This window comes from Callorhinchus milii, unplaced genomic scaffold, assembly GCF_018977255.1.
Source record: "Callorhinchus milii isolate IMCB2004 unplaced genomic scaffold, IMCB_Cmil_1.0 Scaffold1, whole genome shotgun sequence".
Taxonomy (NCBI): domain Eukaryota; kingdom Metazoa; phylum Chordata; class Chondrichthyes; order Chimaeriformes; family Callorhinchidae; genus Callorhinchus; species Callorhinchus milii.
Genome location: NW_024704742.1, coordinates 12343227 through 12363090, shown reverse-complemented (window position 1 = coordinate 12363090; position 19864 = coordinate 12343227). Strand labels below are relative to the sequence as shown.

The 19864-nt window shown below is 40.6% G+C and overlaps 1 protein-coding gene across 1 annotated transcript in view; it reads right to left on the bottom strand.

Moving 5' to 3' along the window:
* The window catches only part of LOC103188162 (phospholipid-transporting ATPase ABCA1), a 248220-nt gene that overhangs the window by 98295 nt on the left and 130061 nt on the right, over positions 1-19864 (bottom strand). Inside the window, exons 22-27 of the mRNA XM_007908032.2 lie at positions 16394-16451; positions 14807-15009; positions 13336-13384; positions 10334-10444; positions 7439-7584; positions 4677-4804 (exon numbers count right to left, since the gene is read on the bottom strand). Of these exons, the coding sequence (XP_007906223.1) occupies positions 4677-4804; positions 7439-7584; positions 10334-10444; positions 13336-13384; positions 14807-15009; positions 16394-16451 (695 nt within the window). The remainder of the gene's footprint in view (positions 1-4676; positions 4805-7438; positions 7585-10333; positions 10445-13335; positions 13385-14806; positions 15010-16393; positions 16452-19864) is intronic.

Sequence of the window (19864 nt, the reverse complement as noted above, 5' to 3'; positions counted from 1 at the left end):
CACCCACCTCCGCTCACTGAAGAGCCAGGTGCGGGCCGCTGGACGCAACTGGTCAAATCTGGCCTAACGGTCCACCGACAAATCTGGCTGGACCTCCTCAAAATCTACCGCTCCACTCTAGCCTCGGCCAAATCGTCCTTCTACTCCAGGATAATCCTGGAGGCGAAGAACAACCCCAGGCTACTGTTCTCTACCACACCCCAACTCCTCCGTCCCCCCCGCCACCCCGCGCAGGTCATCTCCTCCAACCTTCACTGCGAGGAGATGCTGGATTTCCTTGAATCCAAAATCAAGGGAATTCGCTCCGCGGTCACTTCCCCTCCAACATCCACCCACCCCCCCACCCCTTCCCTCCCACACTCCGACTCCTACCCATCCTCCCCTACACACTTCGTACCCGTTTCCCCACCCTCTGTCACCAAACTCATCCTATCCCTGAAACCCACCACCTGCTCCCTTGACCCCATCCCCACTCCACTCCTTATCTCCCAGCTCCACCTCCTTGCCCCACATATCACAGACATCGTCAACCTGTCCCTCTCCTCTGGCTCTGTTCCCATTCCCTTAAAAACTGCCACCATCACTCCCACCTTGAAAAAAACCTCCCTTGATGCGTCGCAGCTATCAAGCTACCGGCCCATCTCCAACCTCCCCTTCCTGTCCAAGGTCCTGGAACGAGTTGTCGCCTCCCAGCTGCGCTCTTTCCTCTCCAACCATTCACTATTCGAACCCCTTCAGTCGGGTTTCCGTGCTGCCCATAGCACAGAAACTGCCCTGGTCAAGGTCACCAATGACATCCTGACCATCTGTGACCAGGGCTCCCTCTGCCTCCTCGTCCTCCTCGACCTATCGGCAGCATTCGATACGGTCGACCATGCTATCCTCCTCCACCGCTTGTCCTCCCACCTCAACCTTCAAGGCCCTGTCCTTGAGTGGTTTAGGTCGTACCTCTCCCACCGTCTTCACTTTGTTTCCACGAATGGTTTTTCCTCCGGCCCCCGCACTGTCTTGTGCTGTGTCCCTCAAGGCTCTGTCCTCGGTCCCCTCCTCTTCACCCTCTATATGCTCCCCCTTGGTGACATCATCCGCAGACATGGGGTTAACTTCCACATGTATGCGGATGACACCCAACTCTACCTTTCCTCCTCTACCCTCAACTCCACGACCACCGATGTCCTGACAGCTGCCTGTCCGACATCGAGTCCTGGACGAGAGATAACTTTCTCCAGCTCAACGTGCGTAAAACTGAGGCCCTCCTGATTGGCTCACGTCAGCGCCTCCGCACCTCAGGCGCTGACAGCATCAGCATCCAAGGCTGCACTCTCCACCTCTCAAAGCCAGTCAGGAACCTCGGGTTCTGTTCGACCCTGAGCTGTCCTTTCTCCCTCATATCCGCGCCACAACTGGCACCGCCTTACATCACCTCCGGAATGTCGCCAGACTACGGTACGACCTCACCCCTCACGCTGCTGAAACCCTGGTCCACGCCTTTATCACCTCAAGGCTGGACTATGGGAACTCTCTCCTCGCCGGCCTTCCCGGCACCTCCCTCCACAAGCTGCAGGTCATTCAGAACTCTGCAGCTCGTGTACTGTCCCGCACCAGGCTTCGCGACCACATCACTCCCACCCTCGCTCGCCTCCACTGGCTCCCCATCCCCCAGAGGATCAAATTCAAGATCCTCATCCTCACCTACAAGGCCATTCACGGCCTCACTCTCCCTCCTACCTCTCCGACCTACTATCCCCCTACCTACCTGCCCGTACCCTCCGTTCCTCTGGCTCCGGTCTGCTCCACATCCCCCGCCCCAACCGCCCTACCATCGGTGGTCGGGCCTTCAGCCTCTCAGCCCCGAGGCTCTGGAACTCTATCCCCCAGTGCCTTCGCCGCCTCCTCCCTTTCCTCCTTCAAGGCCGGTCTCAAGACCTTTCTCTTTGACCGTGCCTTCAGCTCCCCTCTCGACTCTCTACCCCCTCCTCGCTCCCTCCCTTCACTCCCCTCACCCTGACCATTTCCCCCCTGCTCGGGTCCTAACCCAACTGTACAGCGGCTTGGGACGTCCTCCCGACGTGAAAGGCGCTGAATAAATGGAATCTTGTTGTTGTTGTTGTTTCTTTGTAAACCCAATGCCTCTGTGACCTCGCTTCATTCTTTTTGTCATCTGACGCAAATGCTGGCAACCACACAGAAGAGAAATCGAAGCTACTGAGCATTTGTCAAATTTTGTGAAGAATTAGTACCATCAAAGCTCTGAGTTGAACATCCTACAAATCCTGCTGGTGCCTAAGGTATGCCTAAACTGCAGCACAGTTTGCATTAATCAAAACACACCTCTCTCTTTCTCCAGTTAGAGGTTTATTGCAGTTTTGCTGATAGCTTCTCGACCTGCTTCTGGTACTTCTATGCTCAATGGATGAATATACCACAGCTCTTTCTTGGTATTATTTTACTACTGTAAATTTCCTAAAACCCTCTTTGCAAAAAGAATGTTTCAGTGCCTCAGCAATAACAAAATATTTTCTACACCATTTTAATCCACAAGATGCTTTCTCTGTGAACGACCAGTAGAATATAGCATTGAGTTCAAACACTTGCACTGCAATTTGAACATGACTAAGCACATCTGACAGAGATGTCAGTGTTCCTACCATGTTTATTAGCATTCTACACTTAATTAATTCAGTTCATGTGCTTAAAGAAAATATTGCATTAATAAGATTGATAATGATTAATCCAAAACCTAGTCTCCTTAAAGCAGCATGACTGATTTCCCTTTCATGGTATTAATTTAAAATGTATTTGTAGAAACATCAAAATATAGATTTCCCGTGTGAAAGCAGGCTATTCTTGGGAATACTGTACTAAACATTGGGTTTCTATGCTGAGCAGTGCACACTGAATACTCCACAACTGTGATCGATTAAAAATATTACATCCGTAAAATGCATTTTATTTTAGTGATTTTCTTTTTCGAGAATGTTGTATCATTTGCCACTTATAATAACAAAAAAAAATCTATTGACAGAATAAGGTATAAAACATCATTCTGAAGGAAAAAGATTGTTCAGTCATTGGCTTAATTTCATTTGTATAGTTAAATCACAAATGCTTTCTGCCAGAAAATGTACAGTTTAATATGTACATATTATGTACATAGACTGCAGAGTGAAAGAGGGGAAAATAACCAAATCATCATAGAATCATACAACACACACAATCATACAACACAGGAAGCCATTTGGCCCTTCGTGCCTGTGCTGGCTCTTTGAAAAAGCTACCCAATTAGTTTCACTCCCCGCTCTTTCTCTATAGCCTTGCAATTTTTTTCCTTTTCCAGTATATATCTAATCCAAGTCATAAAAAATAAGATACTGAAAAAATGAGAGATTCTACTTTTAATGCATTTATTCATATAACATCAAATTAATTGTTAATGAATGATTAGTTCCAGTGCTGGTTGGAACACAACGCAAAGCAAAACACTAGGCTAAGAGCAAGGAATTATTCATTACTTTAAAACAATGCAATTCTGATGCTGTCAAAATACCTAGAGATGGGAGATTTTCAATTGCCTTATTAGTACAAATACTCCCGTTGATAGATAACATTAAATCCTACAAGGATGTTCCAATGTGCTGAGGCACTTTTCTCTACTCTCCCTTTCCCTCAACGACCTCTCACTTGGATAAAACCACCTCATTGAAGTCTTTTACCTGCCTTACATACTTACCCCGTTTTCTTTTCCACTTATTTTTTTACTTGGATTATTGTGCACCCCTTCTAGAGGTGTTTGGAGGGCACATTGGTCAAATGTGGTTCTTCACTGTCACCATCAACTCATAGGTACAGTTTGAACCATTTGGTAGAGCTTTTGGAAGCTGAATCCATTAGCCAAAGAAAACCACTGATATCTTGTAACTCAATATACATCTTTGACATGCAGTTATGCACAAAAAACACACGGACACATCATGTTACAGTAGATCCTGTGAAGTGTTTGCGTGAAGGGTTCTATATAAATGCAGATAGTTGACTCGATGATGTGAATATGACTTCATCAATTATAGCTAAGGCAGCACTATAGTAGGGAGAGAAAAGTCACTCAGTTAACTATACTTGTGAATATTTCAGATATGACTGACTGTAATGCCAATCGCTACCATTTAATGGTGGAATAGTTGGCTTACAATTATCTCTTTATATATGTCTCACATATAGAGATTAACAATTGGAGTGAGTTAGAGGATTGTGGCCAACACACTTGAGACTGGTACCCAATGTGAATCTGTAAGCTTAGCTTAACTATAGAAATCTATGAGAACAACAACTTGCATTTGTATAGCATCCTTCACGTAAGTAGCATCTTGGACGCTTAACTGTGGATGCTTAACTGATTGATACCGAACTGGAAAGAAAAGGGAGACGGCTATAGAGAAAAGTCATCAGGAATGATTTGAAGATGGGAAAAGATGGTGGAAGACAGAGGGATTGAGGCAGGGACTTACAGAGATTTAGGGCATAGTTACTGAAAGCAATGCTGCCAATGGTGGCGCAGAGGGGACAAGGGAGATAACAAATACACAGTGGGAGGCACTTGTACTTTTTTGTGCTTGATATCTGATGAAGCCAATGAGCAATGCCAAAAGTTTTTTTTTACTGTTTTCAGATCCTCATACCTGAAGAATGTGTGCTGTGCTGATCCATACATCCATGGCTGTAGCTCCAGACTTGGGAACTCCACAAAAGGAGGAATAATCAGAGAGAATACTAGAGCTAAGCAGACAAACAGGGCCGGCAACACAACCTGAAGACAAGAAGAAGAAAAACAAATAACCATTGCACACTTTTGACATTTTGTTCATGATTGCAATTTAATAATCTTTTTATTTGATATAGCGCCTTATCACATCTTTACAATGTCACAAAATGCTTCAAAGTGCTCAATATACTGTAAAGTGAATTGACTGTATATTTTGCAGGTGAAACACAGCAGCCAATTGCGCACAGAAAAGCGATCCGCTGATCGACTAACAACTGGGTTCCTACTAACTGTTAGGTAAACAGAGGCGTGTGGGGTAAGGAAACTTGCCTAACATTTTGCTCTCTCCTGAAATTGAACCCAGGTCCTCTTACTTATGAGGCGAGTGCTCTAACCACTAAGTTACAGGAGTCTGTATAGTTTGTGGATTCAAAAGGTAGATGGCAGTGTTTAATTTCAAGAGTATATCTCTGAGAAAAAACAAGATTTAACACTTTCAAAATTGCTAGTTTTTGTAGAAATTCAACCATGAAGAGACATTTTCATGCTCATCCGTTCTGTCAAGTCAGCTCTGTTCTGGTGACTTATAATGTCGGTGAAGGAAATGAGTGGCAGTACTTGAGTGTGTTATCTACTATACATATAATATAAAAAAAGCAGTTTGACAGTAATGATTCATTTTTAATTTTCAGAAGGAAAAAACTGCATTGATTCACATGCTTGCAATCCAATAGAGCCATTTACAGTAGCGTATAAAGTGAACTAAACATACCATATATGCCAAGGCAGAAGGATTTCTACTTGTGATGCCTCATGCGTGCACTGAACGGTATTAGTCCCCTAGAGCTTCAGCCAAGCCATACAGATTGGAAATAATAAAATCTGTAACCATGGGTCTGACCAACATGCTACAATTATGAACAATATTGGAGATCATAACGTTGATGAAATCATGCAACTGCAAGCAAATTGTTAAGACACGTTTATCAGTAGAACTTGTGTAGTCGGGTCCAATACATGTATTCATGTATACACAGTGCAATAGTTGGCAGCAGGTTTTGTGTTTTAACGTATCTCTAAAAATGACTTTAATTTGTACTAAAACTATGTCTTAAAGTAGCAATGAAAGGGAAAACAGTTTTGGTGAGTGTGAACTTGGGCATTGTAACCAAAGCCCAACTTAGTGGCAAACAAAGAGCTATCAATGCCTCTCTTTTCCCTTATATATTTTGTAACAGCTTATGGTCAATTCATCTGCCAAGCTCTCTTCACCTTCACAACAGAATGGGGGACTCCTGTGACAACAGATGGGTGTGAATTTTAAATGAACTATAATACGATAGCTTCTCAGAGAATTCGGATAACAGCTGGATGGGAATAATAAATACTGTATGCATTTTTTAAAATTAATACAATTATATATCTTATGTTTCTATCATTATGCCTTCCTTGATGTCGCAGGAAATATTGTCCTTTTATTTATGAATGAAATGGAATTTTTAAAAATTCTCTTCAGAATGTTACATTTTGGGTCAAACAAATAAAACCTAAATTTATAGCGAAAAAATTCATGAACAAGTGCTAAAATCCACTGAATTTTCTGAGAAGCTACAATATAATCTTTTTTTGATTAACTGAGTATCTAACACATGCAGAAACCCATTACCAGGGTATCCAAAACCTGAGTTCTATGCGTTCTACCAATAGATTGCTCAATGGCCCCATAAACAAATGCACTATGTGGTTGATTCATAACAATGGAAGATCCCAGTTTAAAACCTGGTCACTATCTGCTCTGGGTAATACATTTCAGCAGTTGTTGACCCAAGTCACAGAGGCTCCTTATCAGATATTTGCTGGATATCTGCTGTCAGCTTTGCGGAAGAAATTATACTGGACAGGGAGTACCAGTCCAGTAACCATGATGTTCTAGATGTCCAGTGCAATACCACGTTTCTCAAAGATGGAGAGGTAACAAATCAACTAGAGTTATTTACTCCAGTAATCTCTCTTGAAATGGAAGAAATGAGTGATGACTGAGGACAAAATTGGGTTCAGATATGATAGTCCCTATGAATGAATACTGTGCGAACAACAACAACAACAAATTACACTTGTATAGCACCTTTCATGTCGGAAAGACGTCCCAGGGCTCTGGACAGTCAGGAGTTTTTGGACCTGAGCTGGGAGTTGGGGTCAGGAGGGGTTGAGGACAGTGGGGGTTGGGGTGAAGGGGTGGCCAAAGGCATGATTGAAGAGGAAGGTCTTTAGACGGGAGTTGAAGGAGGCAAGAGACCAACATCAACACTTGCGAAACTGTACTCCAGCTTTGAGTAGAGTAAAATCTTGTATCAGTAAAATCCCTTGATGTGTTTTGATAGGTCTCAATGACTCAATAAGGTGTTATATCAAATGCAAGGATTATTATTAATTATTATTATATAGATTTCATACACGAAATTGGACTTGTCTTTTGCATGGAAACATTGATAACTTGAATCAGAAACACCTGTTTACTTGTGTGTGTTGTAGTGCTGTCACTTTGAAAATTGGTAAAAACGCATTTTACCAATTGAACTCTTAAGTATTGTATTTTGAATGCAATATTTTTGCCCTAGAAGTGGGAATTTCTGTTTTGAGAGTTAAGCAGTGGGTTTTGCAATAGAAGACAAAGAATACCTGAGCCAAAAATCCTCTCTGACTCCTTCGGGCATGGTGAAACCTTTTAATGAAGAGAGCAAAGAATTGTCTGCACATTAGTTTTTTGCCGTCAATAGTATATGACCCCCGTCCAGTTAATCCTTCTGAAGCATCTGTTTCGAGATCTATAACATGAATTCAAAGAAGAAAATTGTGCACGAGATGAGACGGCAAAATAAAATAAAAAATGCATTGTACACAACATCATTAATTAATGAAGTTCCACATCATTCCTCGCAATATCTCTTGTAACACGGTTTTACAAAAATAAGAATGTAACTTGAGGAAAAACTTTAAAATATTCAGATTCTATAATATACACATACATTAATGAACATTTACACACAACATTTTCTGCAGCTAATCTTGACAGTAATCAGCCATCTCATGCAGCTCGTCATGTCTAATATTCACATCCATACAATGTGCTCTGTGGTTAAACTTCCAGTAAGCTAAACCATGGAATGCAAAGTGGAAAAGTACAAAGACATTTAAGTCAAGTATATTAAAACATAAAGATACAAATTGGAAATACATAACTTAATGGAAATAAGATACAATCATTTTATTCCTGCCTCCACCCAATGATTCAGAAACAAAACATCAATGCCAGCTAGTACTATAAAGGTTTGGACAGGCTTTACAGGTTAGGTTGCAGTTAAAGTATTGTATCCACTATTGGGCATCTCTTTACATAAATACATGGCAGCCATTCGGAAGGGACATTTGATTATATGTATGAACATGGCCCTTTCTCGTTGCTTTCTGACTACACTTGTCTAAATTAATGTTAGATTTTGCTCCACAATGGGAAATGCTTCACTTTCAAATACTTCTAACTATAGAGGAAAGAAGTTTTAAATTGAGAAGCCCTCCTGACATGAAAGGCACCATGTAAATGTAAATTTATATTGTGTATATATCTATATATATACACATAATAATAATAATCCTTGCAGTTGATATAGTGCCTTATATCTTTGAGACTTCTCAAAGACCTTCAAAAGGAACACTATAAAATGTAATGACTATATTTAGTGGGCGAAACATGGCAGCTAATTGCATACTAAGTATGTATATCTATAGGTATATAAAATAAAAAATGGCAGTGATAAACCTCTAGCTTTCTTGCCTGGCTCTAGACTGTTCTTATGTGAAGCTGTTCATCTGATGATATTACTGATAAAGAGGGGCTCCATTTATTAAATGGGAATAGCATCTTTGCGATAGTCTGGAACTGTTTGGCCCTGGTAAAACACATTAACAGCAGTGAGTTCCTTAATACTCTCTCTCACACAGTTTCCCTAGACTCCTAAGTCAATGAAGTATCAGGTCCCATTAAACAGAAAGTATTTCCCCTCCCCCATAAGGAAAACACTACTTGTTCTCAGGATGAAGTGAATGTGACACCATCTTAAAATATAAAGAAAAGTTTTTTTCATCAAGATTTATATTACGTAATTATTTTAGAGTAGGAAATGTAGAGAAATAGGAACAGGAAGGGCTATACAGTACAGCAAACCTGTTCCACCAGTTTATTCAATTATGACAGATCCTTTAATCCAATTTCCCCGAATATTTCTCCATATCTCTGAGTACCCTTACTTCCCAAGTATCGATCTGCCTCTTAAACATCTCCTTCTCCTCCTCATTTTTTTGTATAAGTCCTAACTCAGGTTAATGTACAGGCGAGTGTCAATTCTTCATATGACAATAAAGTCTATTAGCCATGTGTAGATGCAGGTATATGCAGGTAATTATAGATTATCATCACCATGATTTTAATTATGTAACCAATGAAAATGATTTGTTATCTCATTTTAAAATATTTAAAAACCAACATTAAAAAAGGACATCTACAATTCCCTATGCTTCTTGATTCATTTTTCCTGTTTGGTTCAGGAGCTGTATTCAAATTCTCATTTTCAAAGATTTATAATAGATTTTTTTAAAGAAATTCATGACTGAGGTTTGAAAAGGACATTGTAAATTCAGCTCCTGAACCAATTTTTGTTAACCCAAGGGAACTCTGCTTCACACGTAGATCACATTGTTTCTGCAGGGCTGACTGATGTACCTCTGGTTACTGAATGGAAATCTCATTTCCCAGAGTCAGATTCTGTATAAAGGAACCTCATTAAATATTGCAGATTAAATGTTAAGGTTTTTGAATTTTTTTATTTCCGATTTTTGCTGTGCCACATTTTACTTGACTGGCAAATTTCTATTGAAATACAAAACTCAGCTATTATTGTCATGATAAAAGGGAACAAATAGAATCAGCAACTGACAAAATACGTGGGAACACCATGTCAAATCTGTAACATGTTCAGTAATGCAAAACGATGTGTTCAAATCAGTGTGACATGGCTGTCACTGGATCCTCAATAGCGCAATCCATGTCTGTCAATGTACTACAAATGGAAAAAAAAAACTTTGCTAAAAATACCATTAATACTGCAAGCGCGATGGTATGGTGTAACTGATTATCTTTGACCATGCTTTCGGCCATCCTCCTACCTTCCGTGCCCTCCAGCCCCCCAGTTCAGGTCCAAATCCCTGACTGTCCAGCGCCTTGGGATGACCTTCTGATGTGAAAGGTGCTATACAAATGTAATTTTGTATTGCATTGTATTTTATAAAATCTTAATTCTAGACGAAAACCCTTTTCCCTTAGGTAAAACTACTTGTCAATATAATTGTGCTTCAAGAGAAAATTAATTCTTACCAAACTTCATAAGTTCATAATTTTACAAAGAGATCAACAGATAATAGTCGCAAGGCACAGTGAGTCAAATACAAATGGAAATTGGGGAGTAAACATTTCAAAGGTTTGCGGTAAACATTTCATATTCAAGTACTTGGAAACCATACCAGTGTCATCATTCGCCTTCATTATTCCAGGATTCTTGTCAAGATTCGATATGGTCACTTGCCTCAATTCTCTTGAACTTCTTTTCCAATCCTTTTTAAATGAATTCTTTCCTATTAAGTGTGAGAGAAAGAGAAAAAGATAAATCTTCTTGTTGCCTCCACCTGTATGTTTGACTTTTTACCTTTGCTAAAACAGGACCAGGAGAATACTTTATGGCTGTGCTACTGCTTGTCTGTTAACATCCAGAGATTGATAATAGATGTAACTCTTCTCTTATATTTGATGACCAACAAGACTTACTGTTATGGTGCCACTGCATGCTGACTTACACAGGTGTGCTGCTGCAGAGCTCCCTGTTGATTTACAATATTATACTGGTGTGTTTGATGTAGCAGCAACATTTGCTGACTTGTTTTAGCAAAGGTAACCTTTTATTTTAAAGAAGTCTTTCAAAGTTCCATAGGTATTCAGCAGTATTTGTGCTCAATGAGATTGGAAATTGGCAATAATTGGATTTCATAGAATATTGGGAATTTTTTTGCAATATATTGGCAAGTGGGTAGTAAATATTGTAAATATGAATAATCTTCCAATCGTGTTGTACTGTTATACAATATAACATCATTGATCTGAATATTGAACTCCACAGCTGTCCACAAAGGTGTAAAAAACTAACATTTCATGTACATTATATGGAAAACAATGTGATTATATTTTTAAAAAATAAATTGGTCACTCAATCTATGACGGTTTGTGGGACACTGCTCTGCGTAATTAGCTGCCACATTTCACCCACAAAGTATACAGTCAATTCACTTTACAATAACAACTTGCACCTATATAGTGCCCCCCATGCAGTGCAGTGTCTCAGAGCACTTAACAATGGTGGATCCTGTCGGGGGGGAGAAGAGGTAACTGTAAGCACGGTCGAAGAGGAAGGCTTTAAGGCGGGACTTGAAAAAGGGGAGAGAGGGGGTAAGGTGGAGGGATTGAGTGAGAGTGTTCCAGATTTTGGGGGCGTAGTGTCTGAAAGCGCAATCTCCGATGGTGGGGCAGAGAGTGTGAGGGACAAGCAGGAGGCCGGTGCCAGTCGAGTGGAGGCGCTGGGTGGTGGATTGGGAGTGAGGAGGTCGGAAAGATAGGGAGGTGATAGGGAGTGAATGGATTTGAACACAAGAGTGAGGATCTTGAAGTCGATCCTTTCGGTGATGGGGAGCCAGTGGAGCCTGGCCAGAACTGGTGAGATGTGGGTACGGAGTTTGTTTAGGTCAGTATACTGGCGGCAGTATTTTGAATGAGCTGGATTTTTTGAATAGTGGAGCGGCAAGAAGTGTGTTTGAGTAATCCAGGCGGGAGGTGACAAGCGCTTGCACAAGGGTTTCGTCTGCATTTGGGGTAAGGTACGGTTGGAGACGGGCAATGTGGTGGAGGGGAGGAAGGTGATCTTTATCAAGTCCCGCCTGAAAACCTTTCTCTTCAACCGTGCTTACAGCCACCTCCCTGCCCCAACACCCCCCCAACCCATCCCCCGCAGACTCGGAGTCAGGCTTTGCCACTGTTAAGTGCTCTGAAATGCTACCCTGCGTGGAGGGTGCTATAAAAGTGCAAGTTGTTTTTTTATTGTTGTTCCCATGGGTAGAGTCTCAAGAGTGCTTAAATCTGGCTCGTTAGATCTAGAGAAATTCAAGAAGCAAATAATAGCATTAAGTTTTATGTTGGACTTAAATAACATTGAACCGCATTGTTGCTATTTTGGGAGAATTTTGTACTTTCTTAAACCAAGCAACACAGAAGCAAGAACAACACAGTTCAACTTTTGCTGGGCCAAGAACTACATTGTGCTATGCGATTGATATGAAACATGCAGAATAAATGGGTATCATGAATTGTGATGGAGCCTGGATTCTTACCAGCACTCAGACAAGATAGTTTCAGAAGCAGTTTTATTTGCAGTATAAACACAGAGTGTGTGAACCTATGAACCTATGACAGCTCCACTCAATGGTTCTTTGAAAGTTCTCAAGTGATCTTGTGAACATCCATGAAGGCAAAACAAAGTCATTTTGATGTTATTGAAGTACTGGTGATATAAGTACTCCTGACACCAATGACAACTATCACCCAATTTGAGTATTTTATAATATTTCATATTATTTTATATTCCTCCACTCTGAACCCATCCTCTGGAACTCCATCCCGTAGTCCCACCGTCTCGTCTCCTCCCTCACCACCTTCAAGACCCACCTCAAGACCCTCCCTGCTTCCCTCCCGCTCTCCACCCTCCCCCCATGCCAACCCCCAGCTCCCGATGTGAAAGGCGCTATACACATGTAATTTTGTTGTTGCTGTTTATGTGTGTATGTATTAAGTGGCATATTGTCAGAGCTCTGAAATCAGATGTTAGCATACAGCATAATACTGGAATCTGGAAAATACTCCACTTCACAGGAGAGGAACCAAGAAAGAGGAATACAAGAATCTAAATGAGACAGTGAACCTAAACCCAGAAAAAATAGTTTAGATATTAAGGTTATAAGAGGGTGTTGGTTCTGGGTTGTGAACCACAAACAAGTCCTGTAGCATAGTGGTTGCAGTGCTCGACTTGCAAAAGAGAGGACCTGGGTATTAGTCTTGGCAGGGTGAAACATTGGGCAAGTTTCCTTACTCCACATGCCTCTGTTTACCCAGCAGTAAGTAGGAACCCGGTCGTCAGTCGATTGGTGGATCGCTTTTCCGGGGGGAGTAATCCATTCAAAAAATAATAATGTGGTCACTCAATCCATGGCTGTTTGTGGGACACTACTGTGCGCAATTGGCTGCCATTTTTAACCTATGAAAAATACAGTCAATTCACTTTACAGTATATTCTGTGAAGCGCTTTCAGACGTCTCGAAGACCTGATATGATTTAAGCTGATTTCAAAGAATTTGTGTCCAGTCTTTTACAAATCATGTTCAATGGCATTTCTTCAAATCTGCTCAACTCTTGCCATACTTCATACCTGGCATTAATGTGTCCACACCAGTATCTTCTGCCACTTTCAAAAAAATCTGTTAAAAGGAAAATGACAGTCACTCAAAGGCAAAATATGACAGAAAATGCACCACCACATTACACTTCCAAATGGTGTACACATTAATAAGTTTGTAATCATATTGGAAAGCTAGGGAGAATCTTCTTGCATCTCCTTGAGAGGATGAAAAAGCCGTATGGCCTGTTGTTTAGCAGTATATGGACACATAAGAAGAGTCTTGTGTTCCCAGATTTCAAGGGAGGATTGAAGCTTTTGATCAATTTTGTCGATTTCTAAAACTTGGGATTTCTGAAGTCAAAGTCAACGTAGAACAACAACACTTTAGACTTATATTACGCCTTCATCTCAGGTGGATGTCTCAAATTGCTTCACGGAGCTTAGAGAGATTCCCCAGCAGTCATTTGGATCTGATGGTAGCAGAGCTTTTGGTTTTTTCTATCTACTTTCTCCCATTTGCTTCTTCACCAGGCTATTTCCTAGCTCAAAGAAATGATATGAGCTCAGAGGAGGCATTATCCAATTATGATACTAACTGACTATGGTGCCATGCTGGAGGCATCAATTTTGTGACTCGGCTGCTATGTTAAAATGAAACACCTGTTGGTGCTACAAGAGTGTTTTAGTGCTGATTTATTACAAAGAATTTGGGAACCCCCCCATCTTCTAACAATTGAAGATACTCTCACTCATTTTAAAATCATATCATTCCCTCACACCTCCCTACCTCTTCGACCTGCTTACCCCCATTCCCCACCTGCTGCCTCCACTCAGCTGGCTCCAACCTCCTGTTTGTCCCTTGTGCCCTCCGTTCCACCATCGGTGGCCATGCCTTCAGTCACTACGCCCAGGAACTCCGGAACCCTGTCCCTCAATCCCTCCACCTTGCCCCCTCCTTCCCCATCTTCAAATCCCACCTAAGGACCTTCCTTTTTGTTTGTACTTAAGTTACCCCCCCACCCCCCACTCCATTTGTGGAGTCCTGTAGCTCAGTGGTTGAGCACTCGCTTTGCAAGCTAGAGACCTGAGTTCAATTCCAGGCAGGGCGAAACCTTGGGCAAGTTTCCTTACTCCACACAGAGCCTAATAATAATCCCTCCAAAACCAAAAACAATAATAAATTGGTCATTTTCAATCCATGACTGTTTGTGGGACATTGCTGTGCGCAATTGGCTGCCGCGTTCGCCCACAAATATACAGTCAATTCACTTTACAGTGTGTTCTGTGAAGCGCTTTGGAACGTCCTCCCGACGTGAAAAGCGCTATATCAAATGCAAGGATTATTATTATTATTATTATTATTATCTCCCCCTGGCTTAGGGTCAGACTCAGCCACTGTGAAGAGCTCTGGGATACTACTACCCCACGTGAAGGGCGCTGTATAAATGCAAGTTGAAGCAGTAGTAGTAACAAAGAAAGCAATGTTTCAATGAAAGAATACCTCTTCAAGTGTAGTATCTGAAATCCCGTAGCTTGAGATACCGAATCTCTGGAGCTCCAAATCTAAATTTTTAAACAGTTCAGCAAAACTTCCATCACCTGCCCCTTCGTATGGCAAAATATATGTCATCTCTTGGCCAATACTCTCAACAAACTGAGCCTCGGGTACATGCTTCATGATCAATCCTGTAATAGCATTTTCACCTGAAATGAATAAGGAAATTAAAGCGAACAAAAAAAACAAAAAGAGTTTTAAGGCTGTGTCAGGTTATTCGCTGGAGTTAGATTAGAAGATCAGCCATGATTGAATGGCAGGACAGGCTCGAAGGGCCGAATGGCCTACTCCTGCGCCTACATGTTATGTTATGAGTTACAGAAAATCAGTACCTTTTAAGTATTAGTTCCTCCCCATTTAAGATGAGATAAGGCTACACCCATAATCCGCGCTTTGAGACTTCCTCCCGACATGAAAGGCGCTATACAAATGTAATCTTGTTGTTGCTGTAATCACTCCTACCAGCCTGCATGACAGCAGGGAAATGCAACACGTACATTTCAGTTAAACAACTGCAATAGATTTGTTTGTAAAGGAGTTTTCCGTTGATGCACTGCTTTTCGATTCAGTTAGTATGGTTTTCTGTTTTTTGACATCTCGGTTGCCGAGTTTCGCCCACAAAATACACAGTCAATACACTTTACAGTATATTCTGTGAAGTGCTTTGAGATGTCTCAAAGACGTGATAAGTCGCTGTATCAAATTCAAGGATTATTAATATATATATAAATAATCTGGATTTAGAGGCTAAATTTTTAATGTACACACAGTGGAAGTGGTCAAAGCTGTACTAAGAAACTAACTGAATTCTAGCTTTAATGAAGAGTGTAAAATATAAAACCATAGAGATCATGTAAAATATGTACAAATCATTGGTGAAGCCACGTTTTATATCAGTGCTCCGCTTTAGGAAGGATATCAACCCTATGGAAGGAATGGAAGGTATTCATGAGGATGGCACTTGTGCTTTTTTATATTAAGATATGAAACATGTCGCTACTATTATATTTTCACATTAAAATATGTAATTTTTAATATGAAAATAATATGAATAGCATGTTTCATAAAATTTCAGAAAATATGAAATATTTTAATTCTACAGATCAAGATTGGTCAGCATTTGCATTGCAAGGAATTATGTGCAATAATGAAGAAAGAAAATGATGGGGATCTGAAATACAAATGGGGAGAGAGAGAAACTTAATGGCACCTCTTCACAATTGTGCGTTAACCAAAAGTGTTAACACATAATTGTCCTTTCAGATGCTCATTAACCTAATCTGTATTCTTCTCATTTCTGTTTAAAATGGAACCATTAACTGTGAGAGAGAGCTGCAAGAAATTAGAAACCTAGGAATGTGCAGGAATTGGAAAAGTCTTCCTATACGACACTGCGTTTTCTTTCTCTCTCTCACCACTCAATTGAATTGTTCAACAAGTTCAGCAATCCTCTCTGCCACTGCTCAGGTAATCTATTACACATATTCACCATGAGGTTAGTTGTTATTTAATACTGTTTTACGGGAAGCTCACCTGCAAGGTCATTAGGTCCACTGTCACTGCCGATGCCCTCATCGGATACATCATCATCCTGAAAAAGAAACAGAAATTATGCTTTGGTTCAGCACAGAGCTGTACAGTTAAACTGATTATGCAGAGCAAAACGATTTATCCTTGTGTTTGATTTCAACTAAATTCTATTACTTTGCATCCTGTGGCATGGGATAAATGACAGAAAAAATTATGAATGAAAGTAACTATTAAAGGTGATTGATCCAAACATGCTGAGCAGTTGATTAAGGTGTCGAAAACAAAATGAGAGACTATCCAGCAAAGAACCACATACTCCAACAAAAACAAAGAGAGTTGGGAAAATTCAGCAGGTCAGGTCTCTATGGAGAAAGTGAGTCAAACTCAAAAGTGAGTCGACTCACTTTCCTTTCTCCACAGAGGCTGCTGGGTTTTCCCAACTCTCTCGGTTTTTGTTTCAGATTCCAGCATCTGCAGTATTTTGTGTTTTGACCACATAATCCATCTCACTACTCTACCTCAATTGCAACTGTAAGGGAAGACATTCAAAAGAGTGTATTCAATTTTTTAAAAAAATCCCCATTATGTTTCAAAAATGACAAATAAATTATTTTGCATTATAAAACAAATATATTCACAAATTCACAAGTCTCCATGAAGAGCAGGTACATTACCAACTTTACTGCCGCAAGTTTCAAACAAAATCTGACTAATAAATGCAAGTTGTTGTTGTTAATTACATGCACCAGTGATATTGCATTCGGTCGTGAACATCACCGGGCTATGTAGATATCAATAATTTTATTGAAATGAAAATATTACACAAGAAAAGAAAACTAGATGCCTGCAGAGAAAGAATCACGCATGATTGTGCAGTCTAACCTGCTCTCTACCTCACTCAGAATTCTTGAGAAAAGTGAGGAAAAAAGCTATTACTCATTATAGCTATTCTACCTGTTCGCTCAGCAGGTTCTGGTCTGCTCCACGCCCCCCTCCTGGCCCGCTCCACCATTGGCGGCTGGGCCCCAATGGGCAGCTTTTCTGCCCCCACCCTACGGAACTCCATCTCACATTCCCTTCACCTTGTCTCCTTCAAGGCATGACTCAAGTCCCTCCTCTTCGACCGTGCCTTCGGCCACCCTTCTACCCTCTCTGCCCTTCACCCTCCCCAGCTCGGATCCAAATCTGTGACTGCCCAGCACCTTGTGACGTATCCCAGTGTGAATGCCGCTATACAAATGTAATTTGTATTGTATTTTACATTGAAAAGGGAATCATATCTGTAAGGCACATTGCCTGTCCAGCTAGGACTGCTTACAAGTGTCAGAGTGACAGGTAAAACCATTGACAATATCTTGGATGACTGCAAACATCAATAGACATGCCTCTCTGGAGTGTACTGAACCCAAGGAACATTTTGTTATTTAATCTATCCCTCCTCTCCCCAAGACATTTATTATTGGGTATTGGTATTTATTTAATTGGCCTCAAAAGGGTAGGAATATCAGTGCTGGATATTGCCAATTGCACATAGCAGTGTCCCACAAACAGTCGTGGATTGAGTGACCAATTTTTTTTTAAGGAATTAGTACCCCGGAAAAGCAATCTGCCAATCAACTAACAAGCGGGTTCCTACTTACTGCTTGGTAAACAGAGGTGCGTGTGTAGAGTAAGGAAACTTGCCCAACATTTCGCCCTACATATAATAATGCAATAGTCAAGAAATTAGATTACTTATACTGTAAAAAGTGATCAGAACATGAAAGATTAGATCACATTACTTTGAAACAACATCATGAATTTTTTATAAAAAATGCAAATATGGGTTTTGCCTAGATTTACCAAAATTTAAATTCCCAAATCATTGATTTGGAATTTAATTATTATTATTTGAGGAACTCAAGGGAGTTTCGATGTATACAATGTTGAATATAATTCCCCCAGCACTCATCAAAGCTGTGTGACATGTAAACATGAAAAATAAAATGTAAACTCTCAGTAAACTATTGATCATTCACTTCATTACTGTTTTGGTACATTGCCATGTGCAAAATTAACTACCATGTTCACCAACAAAACAAAACACTGCTCTTTACATTATGTCCTGTGAAGTGATTTGGGACATTCTCTGACGTAAAAAGCACTATAACCAAATTCACCAAATGTAACGATTATCATTATTATTAAATTTTATTTAAGAATTGACATACACTATTTAATAAACCCTACATGTATGGATATATATTCCGTTGACTGAAATCAATATCTTGAATACACTAAAACTTACATTTATAAAGAATCTTTCAAATAAAAGAACACTTCAAAACGTTTAATAAACTGAGTTGCACACCAAGCAGGAAAGTGAAAGGTCTAAACACCTCTCGAGTGGGATTGAGCGATACACAAGTGTCCTGGCTGTGGATTTCTGGGCGATCAACAACAACAGGTTACATTTATATTTATGCATCAAATGCAAGGATTATTATTATATAGTGTTGATGCATCTTGCTTACGTAATTATTATATAGTGGGATGCATCTTGCTTAGCTAATTCCAGACAGTATTAGGCGCAGAATGGCAAAAGCCAAGATTAAAATTTTCAAGGAGAGTTGAGGTTTGAACAAACCTCCAAGGTTCCACATAGGATCTATGAGTTGGAATGAGCACCCATGAAAGTTGAAATGGTCATCACTTGAGTTGAGGAGGGACTGCTTGGGCACCTAAATTCCATCCCACGGTCCCTTCACCTCGCTTCCTCCCTTGCCTCCTTCAAGGCTGGTCTCAAGACCCTTCTCTTCGATCGTACCTTTGGTCACCCTCCCACCTTTCTGCCTTCCCTCACCCCTACACCACCGACACCTGACTGGACGTCCTCCCAACGTGAAAGGCGCTCTATAAATGTAATTTTGATGTTGTTGTTAGTCAATGACCCTTTTGAAAAATATCAATCTTGAGTAACAGTAATGAATAATGAAAGTAGTTTCCCGAGAATGTGTATGCAATTCCGTCTAGTACACAAAATGGGTAGTTGGGTTGATCATTTTTCTTTCCATTCAGAATTTCTGCAATCTCTAGAGTTGAGAGGTAAAACTTTTAAATCAGTGATGGCCAACCTTTATGGTCGACCAACAAGGTAAATGTTCATAGAATCATGGAATTATACAGCACAGAAGGAGGCTATTTGGCCCATTGTGTCTGCGCCGGCTCTTTGGAAAGAGCTATCCAAATCAATCCCACTCCTCCGCACTCTCCCCATAATAATAATAATAATCCTTGCATTTGATATAGCGCTTTTCACGTCGGGAGGACGTCCCAGAGTGCTTCACAGAACACACTGTAAAGTGAATTGACTGTATATTTGTGGGCGAACGCGGCAGCCAATTGCGCACAGCAATGTCACACAAACAGTCGTAGATTGAAAATGACCAATTTATTATTGTTTTTGGTTTTGGAGGGATTATTATTAGGCGTGTG